Source organism: Vollenhovia emeryi, unplaced genomic scaffold, assembly GCF_000949405.1.
Source record: "Vollenhovia emeryi isolate VEMERY1.0 unplaced genomic scaffold, V.emery_V1.0 DF939239.1, whole genome shotgun sequence".
In the NCBI taxonomy this organism is placed as follows: Eukaryota; Metazoa; Arthropoda; class Insecta; order Hymenoptera; family Formicidae; genus Vollenhovia; species Vollenhovia emeryi.
The window spans coordinates 304,756-317,131 of NW_011967127.1; the positions used below are offsets into that span (position 1 = coordinate 304,756).

At 42.8% G+C, this 12,376-nt stretch overlaps 1 protein-coding gene across 7 annotated transcripts in view; it reads left to right on the forward strand.

Annotated features, from left to right (window-relative positions):
• LOC105560183 (amyloid beta A4 precursor protein-binding family B member 1-interacting protein) overlaps positions 1-12,376 on the forward strand; it is a 130,470-nt gene that overhangs the window by 111,001 nt on the left and 7,093 nt on the right. For 6 of the 7 annotated variants that reach the window (XM_012009066.1, XM_012009067.1, XM_012009062.1 and 3 more), the window contains one exon: positions 12,131-12,298. In XM_012009066.1, the coding sequence (XP_011864456.1) occupies positions 12,131-12,298 (168 nt within the window). The remainder of the gene's footprint in view (positions 1-12,130; positions 12,299-12,376) is intronic. The other variant, XM_012009063.1, reaches the window with a different exon arrangement.

Consider the following 12,376-nt stretch of genomic DNA (forward strand, 5'->3'; position numbering starts at 1 on the left):
ACATTCCTTCTCTTACTGGCGATTCGACACACATTATCGCGATAATCTCTTTAATTATTAAGACCTCGCGATATTCTCGCTGAAACTAACAATAAGTAGTTCGGCATTGACGTTTTATTTCATCTTTCCATGTATATGAATTCAACTTCGTCTTAAGATTTCTTAACTCTTCGATATTATAAATAATAAAAGGAATGATTCAAAGAGCAACGATAAATTAATAATGTGATAAGCTTTTACTGTATCGAGTGAAGAAATGTTATCATCTATTAATATTTCTTTAGATTGCGATGCTCTAGGACCGCGGGTTAAAGATGCAAACGGTTCAATTACCATAATACTTTCATGTTTAACTGGTGATTTTCCATTCCGGCGCATCCACGTGTCTCCCGACGAAACTTGACACGCAAGTGCGGAGGGTGCATCTGCCGAACCAAAGCCAAGTCACGTCACGAAGGGCGAGGCTCATTAGTTAATTAAATAAAGCTCGTTCGGACACGCAATCGTATTTCGACCTTGGGTTCCCTCTTTCCGTTTATTATTTTTTCACATCTTCCATTTTTATGCGGCTCGATGGCGTGGAAATCTATTGCGCGTTCTGCTACAAGCTGACGTGAGTTGGAATGATGTTAAACGTGTATTGTTAAACGAAAGTTCATTAAACCGCAGGTACTTCGTGATCAGCCACGTCAGATTGTAAATGGATGTATTTTTACGATATCATTTTGCGCATAGAAATGCAAAGGTTTGCATTATGGAATGAGTGCGGGTAAGCAGTTAACGTAGAAACCATCGGCGCGGACGGGATTGTCTTCATAGAGTCACAAACGCTGCTGACACATGAACGCCGATTGAACCGTCATCGACATTGACGGAAATCAATCTGCCCGCCGGCAGCTCGGACAAATTGCCGCGGTAATTACGACACGCGAGGTCCATTGCCAGTGTCGTTCGTTTCGCGCGATGTATCAACTGCCAATTAGGAACGAACAAAAATCTCACCGCGGGCGTTTTACACACACACAAACACACATACGAAAAAAAAGAGGAAAAATGCAAAGTCGACCAATTATTCGCGAAAAATTTATTAGAATATTAATTGTAGGGTATAAAAATATTACACGCGTTATCGTTACATTAATTGTATCGAATACGGTAAATCTTCTCGTACTTCGTTTCAGCGAAATCAGTGTATAAACTGCAACATTGCAGGATGTAAAATTGCCGAGTTTACACTAAATCAAAGTCTTACTAACGCAAGTAAATTTCTAGGTGTCGCAACAACAATTTATTGCTATGTTTTGTATCCGTTAGAAAAATGTTTGTAGCCTGCAAAATTTATAGCAGCTACATTCTAGCAATGCCTTCTGGAAAGTTTAGGTTTCATGATTAAATATTAATCATTCACATTGGATAAACATGAATTTCGGTAGCATAGCTAGAACAATCTTTGTAAGGAATAAGTAACTGTTTATGCATCACAATGAAACGTTATAATGAATGGGCGCCAGGGAAAGACTTTCTTCCTAACATTCGCCAACAGCTCGGATAGAAGTTCCGCCATTTAAATTGATCAAATGCAAAACGTATGCGATTTCGCACTCTTCATTTATATGTCTCAGTTATTTTTTTCGCGCCTAGAAAATTGTTGTTCGCGGTTGCGAGATCATTTGTTTCAGTGCACGGCAGCCTCCTCGTGGAATCTCTCCACGAGTCTTTCGGCTGCGTTTTCTACCGGGCGTCTCGGGGCAATAATTCGCTGCTCGCGCGGCCGCTATCACGCTAGAAAGTGCGGGGCTTACCGAGTGCGTAAATATGTATTAGCCACAGGCGAGTGCGTGCATCGGCGTCCGGCACTTTTCCGATTTCACGCCGCGTGGAAAACAGCCTGAGCGGAAAACGAACCGGTGCGGCGCGCGCGAGTGGTTAATCGCTTTTATCCGTCATCTCGTTCGGACGCGGCGGCGACCGGTTTCCTGCCACCGTCGGAATCGGGTTAAACGCGAGGCACAGCTACGAATGTCGCGTCGATCGGACTCTTTGCCAATAAAAGATACGCGGAGGTTATCCCCCCCCCTTATCCTCCGCAATTTCATTAACACTCGTACTTACATTTTCTCGCGTGATACGCGCGAGCGTTAATCAATCGATTCCACTTTTTCTTCGCAGCCCAGAAAACTCGATCGAGACCCGTCGGGGCTTGATCGATTAAATTCGCGTCCGACGCGCCGGATAATTAATTCAGTAATTACGCCCGTTTAATTGCGGAGAAGGAGGCGCTCGAAAGTGTCCCGGTCTGATTTTGATGGATTTCGGATGCGTCGCGGAATAATTAAATGTCGGAGGACGCGCACTCTTTTCTTCTTTGTAGCTTCGCGAGGGCCTTTCGAAACTGGTTTATTCGCGCGCAATTAAATTTTTCACAGCAGAACGAAACTTTGTTTGAAAGTTTGGAATTAATAATAAATTTCAGAAAGTAGAAATATCTCTCGCGAGATATTTACCCGTAGATCGCAATCTGAGATGAAAGCTCGCAACGAAAGTAAGTTGCGCAATGACTGCAACAGCTTGTTCGCAGTGCAATCGATTACGAGCAAAAAGTTACTGCACACAGCACGGTGAAACGTGAAGTCACCCCACTACATCCTTCTGGCATCCTCGCTGAGGGGAAACCGATCTTTCGCCGGTACAATTTTGCTCAATAATAATCTTAAACGTTAAATTACGAGAAATTTCCGATCGACTACATTTATCGAACTCTGTAGAAATGTTCTCAGGAGCGCGGACGTTTATTAGTCATCACGCTCGATGGGGAACGTAACTATTTTAATTAACAATCGTGCTGAAGCCCGACAACGTTGAAACATCATGTATTTCCCACGAGGTGCAGAGTACATTTATTGGAGAACAGGACACATACGTTTCATTCAGAAATATTGAAACGATACGTCGGTATCCCGAGCCGAAATTTTGGCCCCATGTTGAACCTTTAATTCTATTATACAGTAGGACCTGAGGCAGTAAAAGAGGTTGAATTGCAAGTACAAAATTTACTGGTACTTTAAAACTGATGGTGTCAGAAATTTCTACTTTTGCCAATTTAGCATTAAAGTAGGTTCTTTTAAGTAGGAGCTAAAGTAAATTTTTAGAATTAAAGATTCAAGGGAAGAGTAAAGAAATATAATGTCATCAAAGTAGGTTATTGCTGGTCCATGTAGGTGTATAAATAAGCTAAGTGGGTGTAAATTATCCTTAGAAATGTCCAAATAGTACCAAAATTTCGACTCGGGATCATAAGTGACTTTTGAATAAACGATGTAATGTTTGACGTGTCTCTTTTTAATGCCTAGCTCTCGGGTCTTGCTTTTTAACACTTTGATTACGTTTAAAGTACAGACGCATAATCCGAAGAATCAAACGGGCAGCGTAATTCTACCTCGAGAAAGTATACGGTGTAAAGATCAGTTTATAATTAATACGTCGGACGCCGACGGAACCTGCCGATCGTATTACATCACACGCGCGGGTCAGGGGGGAGGTTAAAGCGTGATTTATATAGTTAGGCTGGCGTTTATGCGCGAGCTTATCGGGAGAGGCGTTTGCGAAAACAGCGCGAAAATATTCGCCGCGCCGAAGAAGCGCGCGGCCGCGCGTCGCGTCGCGACGGCTCGGCTGATTTATGCAGCGCGATTAATCTAGGTTACTGCGTTATCGAGCCGCGTTTGCGTATTCGCATAATCGGCAGGGTGAACGAACCTTCCTTCCTTCCTCGCTCGCGATCGCGATCGCGGGGAAAGTGAAAAAGGATCGCGCGAAACCCGCCCGCGGTAAATAGCGAGCCGATCGCCCCGAGAGATTCGCTTCGCCCGACTAATTACGGCGTGTCGGATGATCAGCTGATCGCGGCCCGCCGTTGTTTTGCGCATAAATTAGGATTTTTCGACGCGTTTAAGCGTGTGCTGAAAGATGAAAATTAAAGCTGTCCGGGGGAACTGAAACGATGCATATTTATAAAGTGACATTATTACATCGCCCCGCGGGACTTGCAGCCGGATCGAAATCGCGATGTTTCAACGGCGTAACGATGTCTCGGCACGATAACATAATGTGACGCGACGAAGTGGGTTGTTGAATAAACAACAAAAGTGTCTACGATATCCACGCCGATTTTTCGCCTTTGGTGTCTCTCGCAGAATATAATGCGGCGTCTACAATGAGATCTTCAAGGCGTAAGAAAATGACCAATTGCAGTCGATTATTCTTTTCATTCGATTGCGATAGGTCGCTTTCCTAAACCTTACGTCTTAAAGATCTCACTGTAGACGCCGCTGAAAGCTCGTATCAGATTACGGATTGCAATTGAGATTAGATTGAGATTAGATTGAAATTTGACCAATTAATGCTGGTTTATGCAAGGCCGTTAACTTATGCCGGAGTCGGTAAAAATTAACCAATTACAATCAACTGTTCTCCTCACTTTTAACGGCGACTGGACAATTTCCACCGATTCCGGTATAATTCAACAGTTACGGCCTTGCATAAACTAGCTTTCGGAGTAAAAGTTACTAAACTTGAGATTAGTAAACTTTGCTTTGATTGGTCAAATTTCAATCTAATCTCAATTTCAATCCGCAGTCCGATACGGGCTTAAGACTGACGTGATTACGTTCTCCAGACGCCTAACATATCGACGTTAATTTACTATTTCTCTGCGTCATTCGTGGCTCCTAAACGGATAAACGTTTCCCCTATTTCGGTGACACACACACACACACACACGTGGAGTGGACTTGCCCAGGCCGCACTTTCATATGCCCGACGTCGTCTCCATCATTTATCAAATCGTCACTCTGGCGCTCCAGACTTTAATCAATACGAACTCTCTGGTCCACGTACTCGGCTACCGTGATATCTCGTTAGGCCCGATGCTCGATTTGTGCTGAGCTCGTTAAACAATGTTTCGTAATCGAAGCTCGCTTACGGTCCAATTTGTGCAACACAGTTTATTATGCGCGCGATTATGCCCCGAGAATAGGTTTCGAGAATATTGTTTAAAATATTAATTTTATATACACACGCGTGCAACGTGTAACGTCGTAACATTGTTATATAAAATTACGTTTATATTACCCCGGGGGGATACACCAGTGTTATTTATGGCGTTCATAAAAGCTTGCGTAAGTCAATGGCGCGTTCAACCCTTTCGCACACATAATCGTACGCGCGCATCTACCGCGTGACATAAATGCGATACTTAAAGTGGTTAATTAACGCGAATAAACTTCGGTGGCCGTCGCACTGATGGCAAAACTCGTTCGCGAAATAATTAAACTAACAAAATTCAGCTTCAAGGGGCAAATATTCCGGTAATCATTTGGATCGCGATTCGTGCGCGGACTTTTTTTTATAAATATAAACCTAGTAAAGATATTCAAGCACCCTGGTCCCGATGATCCATCCCGCGCTATCCTGCACAGGATCTCCGCGATCAAAGGGATTCCAGAGATTCCATGCAGTTTTCACAGAGGTTCTCATACGTCATCGGCAACCCTTTATCGTACGAGACAGCCGATGCGAGAGGCGTTAATTTGACGTCGATTATATCGGTGCGTCGTTCGAGAGGCTGAGAAATTGCGAAACCCAGCGCCCAGATCCCGGGCCTTAATCTCCAAAAGTATCGATATCTCACGAACGTTGCCGGAATATTAAGTGCAATATTCATGTGATATTCGTAAAATGTCGCGCGCTATATTTTTCACGAATAAGGCCCCCAGATCGTCGGAACATTTTTAACGGCGAAATCGCGGCCACGGTTTCGAAGGGGGGCTTTATTTATAGTCAATAGAGGTTTGCGTAAGTCAACCGGTGCACTTCAACCCTTTTCAACGTGCGTAAGCCAGCACGTACGCGGCACACAAAGGCACGAGGCACCCACACGCAGGCGCGACGCGCGTCCGCGCGGAAAACTCGCGGCGAGAGGCGAGTATATTCACCTTAAGGCCTTTAGTCTAGCGCCGTCGCACGCGATGTGCGCATCGTGTTCACCGTGTGGCTCGTATCCCTTCGTCGACAGTGGCATTATAGCGAGCCCGGCCGATCGGGGACCAGGGATTAACCCTCCGACGGCACCTCCGGGAGGTCAAAACCACCGTGCGCTGTGAATTTTTTCTGTACGTCGCGCCGTTTGCTTATCGTGAATTCTACAAGTTTATTCTATTCTGCAAAAACGGACTTAGTCACGAATGATACGGGAATATCATTCTGTGGCTCGCGCGAACTTCGCGATATGACTCGATAAAGTGATAATTTTACTTTTTTATGATAATATAATTAATATTCAATATTAAAAAATTCTAGAATGCACTGAAAATGACCTGATTATAGGTCGAAACGTTTGTACTATTCTTATAAATAGAAATATTTTCAACGCGTACACCAGTGTCTGGTTCGTTAGCTTTTTTGAACGTTATTTAATTTTTTTAATGAATTTACATACTAAATTAAAATTATTGGGCTACTTACATCTTGCTCGGACCTAAAACTTGGCGTTCTCGTTTCTCACTTGATTAATTTTCTTAATTACATCATGTCAGGGGGTTAATTAACTTTGATTAAGAATTTTTCCTGTCGTAATTATGGTTTTAACATAGATAGGACAGGAAAATTGACTTAACACTTGATCAGGCGTCAATTAAACATGACGCGAAGGTATTTGTCCTGTGAAAATCCACCTGACTTTCTCGTCGCGACGTAACTTCTTCACTTTCAACGATTGATATTTTATTCAGGAGTCACCTATCAATAGTGGGAAAGTGATTAAAAGTAGCCGCCTTCGATCGCTCGGAACGATCGACATTTCGCGGTGGAGATTTCAATGTAGCTGCGCAAGTTTACCGACCTCAACTCGTCCCCGATTGTGAAGTGATAATTCGGCAGGTCGATTCCCCGCTTAAATGGAAAAGTGATTATGCAAAACGCGGACGTTGCGATCGCTCGCGGCGATGGTCGGATGACGATGCTCTCTCGCTCCGGTGAGAGGCTCATCGGGGTGCGATGCTAATTGACGATCGCACGGAGAACGGGATTGTACTCGAGAGGATCGGCGCCCCGCTCGGCAGGCAGGGTGGAAGATGCTCGGGCATTTCGGTAGCAACGAGAGTATACTGGGCTACCTTACAGTCAAAGGTACAGATACCAAAAGTTCCCCTCAACTCGCATCCGCAGTGATAAAACATTGACACAAATGAACATTATTTGTCCTTGTTAGTTATCCATTTGTTAAAATAAAAATTGATTAATAATTGGAGCTAACAAGAATGCGAAATATTCCTCCGAGGATGACAAAGAAATTAGCGAATTTAATAATAACAGTAAAATTAATGACGCTTCGTATCGTATCAGCGTCGATAAGACTCGAGTTGTCTTAATTGTAATGGCGAGAGAATTTTAACAATCCATATGTCCGAGTTATCTATTTCATTATACGGAGGATGATTGAGAGCGCCTGAACATTTGCATTGTAAAAATTTATTACACGACGCTCGATAAACGGTAAGAGAGCTCGGTGAAGATCGAAGAAAAACGCGGCTTTCAACAATGTGCCGTGACAATGTGCTCGACTAAATTTACAGTAATTTAGCGCCGCGCGACGACGAGAATTCGTAAATTAGCGGCGAGCCGAGTCACACTTACGCATTCGTCTATGTGATAATTTACTTTGACTTAGAAAGCCAGTGGAAAGTTGCCTTTTGTAACGATTCATGTTACAGCAGACACAACAGCTTCGATGAGAAAATTTCAGGCTTGCTTTTTTGCTCGTCGCGACTCCGTTAATTTTGTAAGCCTTTACAACTGTTTGCACGTAATCGAGATATTTGAATAATACGCTTACATGAATTTTACATGAAATTGTCCATTTTCTTTTAAGCGGATTTCGACAAAGAAACGTTTAGGCGCAATAACGCACAGAACTTTTTAATTTTTAATAACAACCGAAATTGTATTTAATTAACTTCCATGGCGATATATAAGCTCTTCATGATTAAATCAAAGCCGCGTTAATCCCACAGGCGGTTTTAAATTAAAAATGTATTTTTCATAATTGGGAGCTGTTAATCTCTTTTTTTTAAGCTTATACAATGAATTGGATTTCGAAAAGTCTACAGTTTGTACGAAAGCTTTGGAATTAATAGTTAATTTATTTTCCAGAACTTCGAAATGAACGAATGAATAAACTTCGAATTAATTTATTCCGTGAGTTTTTCATTAATTTTTCAAACTCTAAATTTCGTAGAAATTCTTTCTAGGATATATGTATATGTATACATATATCGAGTTTTTCGTACAAATAAATGAACCATTAGGCTACATAATACACGTTTATTCCAATTTTATTTGTCTTCCTCTATGGAAAGTATATTAGTATAAGGTAACTCTGACAGATACGTTGCGTATGACCATTCCTGTGTTTACCCAACATTTATCTTTTTCCGACGACCCCTCCCGATAATGGCGCAGCCACGAGACTCGTCGTAAAAGCCGGCATTGTGCCGTTCCCCAATCCTTTATTTCCCATTTTTCTTTACCCTCTTGTCATATCGCAGAGACGGAGATCGATACTGTCTGGATGTGTAGTTCTTTTTGTGCAAACTGCCACTACAAATCTCACCGCCGTGTAAATAAATCTAAGAGGGAGAACGACAAGAGGTACGTCTTATCGCCCCGCGAAAACGATTACAGAGCGTTTTAAGTAGCCGAGCTAAAGTCCGTGCGCTAAGTTCAATGTCCTTTGAGAGAGCAGAAAAATGCATTTACGGGAGACATGATTTAAAACTCTTTTCATTTAAGTTTCTGAAATTTTGTCTGTCAATATGCACGGTATTGTTTCATTATTTTCAATTTTATTGACATAAAAAAATTAATAATCTTGACGAGACGCCCGCCTAGCGAGAGGGAGGTCCAGGTTCAAACCCTGGCTGAGATAAATTTTTCGCAATAAATTTAAAAATTAAAATTAGTTAGACACTAACATCCTGTCCTGGCTCTTATATCCTTTATTACTTTGTATTCGTGATTAATAATCTTGATTTCATATAAAAGCAGAAAGTAATATTCTTGATAATAGGCGCATGCTCAGAAAACAATTATGATTATCTTTACCTTGTATATTTGATACGCGAGTCACAAGTTGAAAATGTGATCTATGATTATCTAGGACGGTACGCCTTCTATGGCGAGGCCTTGGCAATTAAGCCAAGACGGAAATTTTTCCCGAGACGAACTTAGTTTGTGAAGTTAACACACAATTTCGCGCTCTTTACACTCCGGTAGATTAGTTGTAAAAAATTTGCGTAAGTCCTCCATTATCAATTCAAATTAGTCACTCCGTAACGGAAAGTTGGCTCCATTATGAAAGAAGAATGCTTAACTTTTTGTACTTTTGCATTTTTGTCTTCCTTTTAAGTCTGTGGCTCTTGAACTTTACGTTGAACGCCAGATAAAACTTCTTTTGCCCGCGGATTTCGTGCGCCTACATCACGGTAAATTCCGCCATCGAAAGCGATCGCGTTGGAAGATGGTCGCGCCGTGACTCACACGTTCCCGTCCATACGTTGTCCCTCGAAAGCGGATGGCCGGTCAGGTTTTCCCACGTTCAGGTGTTTGCGAGCCACGACGGAGTCACGATGCGTACGCGTAGTTTCGCCGTAACGGTAGTCGCCGACTTGCAACTCGCACCTCGTGGAAAGTGCGACGCACACGCTGCACACACCCCGGTTTCATTTTCATTCAATCGCCTCCTCGTCCGAGGAACGCCGCACCGCGAGATTCCCCGTGTATGCATGTCATCCGTGAAACCCTATTAATTCTCCAAAGCTGACACGTTTGCAGCTTGGTATCACAATAACGACGCGATCCCAGCTTCACCGTCACCGAATGCAAAAAGTCTACGATGCAAAAAGACCAAAGATTATCTGATAGAACTTTAAGCCCTGGCGGCTGCATGCGTCGTTCTTGCACGAAGATGCAAATTCAAGCGGATTAAACTGATATTAATTTTAACGTGTGATACGTTGGAACAAGAAACGTCTATGTCCATGACAAATATGCGTCTAGGCAATGCAAATCAGCTGGAATTACGTGGCGTAATTAATTCAAAGTTCCCTCGGCGGTTCTACAGTCGCGAACAACGCGGACGCCGCGGGCAACGCGTGAGAAATTCGAGGCGGACGACGGGCGCGCGAATCTGCATGATAAACATTCGCGAGATTCCTCGGCTTCTCTTTCGCATTCGCTACGTCGACGTCGGCGGTTTCGCGGTGACGATTCGCGCGGCGATATCGTTCGCATTCCACGGGGTGCACGTCACTCGCCGACGATCGCGGAGTCGTCGGCCCGCGGGTACGCGTTCTGAAAAGTTGCAGAAAACTGCACGCTAAACTGCATGCGCCCGTACAATCCGCCGGTAACCATTGAGGCGCGATAGAACGTACGCGGTCAAAGAGCAAGAAGCGTCACTGCCATTGTTTGATATCTCTATACCATGACTAAGGGATTGGAATAAAAAGAATAAGAAATCAAGTCGAGAGAATAAGTTGATTTCAATGTTGAATATATTCAAATCGTTTAATTTATCGAAATTCGTAGGCAGATAAAAAACTTATAGACAATTTCAATTATAGATTCACTTATAGAGACAGAGAAAATAATTTATAGACAATTCGATGAAAAATACAATATAATTCGTTTTATTTTAACTTTCTTTAGTTTAATATTTTCGCTGTAATTTTATATTATTAATGGTGCAGCAGAGTGCGCTTTCTCACGACGAACATTTTGAATATTTTACACCCTGGATCTTACGGGATCACGTCAATTTCCTTCATGAGTAGTCTCGACTGAGTAACCGTTATAAAATTACACAAAGATTCCAGTATGCTCTTCTTAATAAGCTCGAGAAGCTCGGCGCAGCCTCGCCACTTCACGTTGGTCATGAAAGCAGTCTTGACACTAATTCGCACGTTATCAATTAATCGCGTCGCGCCGCACTTTTTCGCAGCGACCTGACACTCGCTCGCGGTATCAGCGAAGCGGAGGAGAGGCATCTCCGACAGTGTCCTCGCTCGCTCTTTCGCGACCCGACGGCGTGTCACGCCTACCGTGAATTGTACAAATTCATATTGCTACTCACACCCAACGGGATTACGAAACGTTCCGCGAAGTACGGGCTACGTGCGTTTCGGTTTCAATGGAAAATAATCCTTCGGACTTTTATATACTTTTTTTCAAGTATTTTATGATTTTACAGCTTGATATTTACACAACTGGATTGGCACCGTAACTGCGTGCAAATCTAAGTCGCATTGTTTCCTTCGTTATATCGATAAGTATAATTGTTCCCTACAGTACAAGTCACCGTCGTTAATTAGTAATCAGAATTTTCGCGAGGAAAGAGCTCAGGCGATCTAACATTATCATGCGGATGATAAAGGCTCGGTACAAATGCGATTACCATACTCGTCGGCTTTTTTTTCTCGAGCAGCGTACGTGCTGCGCACACTGGAACATTCGCGTGTGAGATACTGGGCTGAATGGTCGACTGCTAATTTCGCTAATTGCTTGCAAGGAGTCCGTGTATGCGTGCTATCACGTATTGATAGCGATACGTGGTAATTATGACGTGTACATGACACGAGTGTGCATAAGGACAGACGCCGTGGAGGCGCTCGACTTTACCTTCGTCGTTTCCTGGGAAATCGCGACGGAGTCTTTGATTAATCGTCAAGCGATAATGCACATTTGAGATAAGACGATCACGAACAACAAGAAATAAAATATCTCAACGTTGTATCCCGCGTCAGTATTCTGTGCTTCTAAACAACTCAGATTTAATAGTACTTTCTTAAAATATTATATATTGAAGCTGAACAGAGACTGAAGAGACTTTAGGTGTCACATTATTCCGAATAACGTATAAAATGTTGAATTGTAAATGTTTCAGATTTAATTATTCAGTGTCGAAAATTCTTGAAACTTTTATGTAGCGCTCTCTTTGTAGTTGTGTAGAGCGAACGTGCACTTTTTAATCTGCTTTTCAAATGCAAAATATGTAACGTGAATGATATTTTTGCAGATTCTCAGGATGTCGACCTGGATGCAATCCTCGGTGAATTGTGCGCCTTGGAGCGACGTTGCGACGGTGACATCGCCGCCACTCCTGCGCCAGATTCACAAAGGCCAGGACGACCCGCCAGCGCAAGGATCAATCCAGGCGACAACACTGATATCAAAAATGAAGGTGGTACGTGCTTGTAAATTCTTTTGCGACATAATATCCCCATTTATTGTAACGCAATTAAAATTATTTGTTACTTAAATC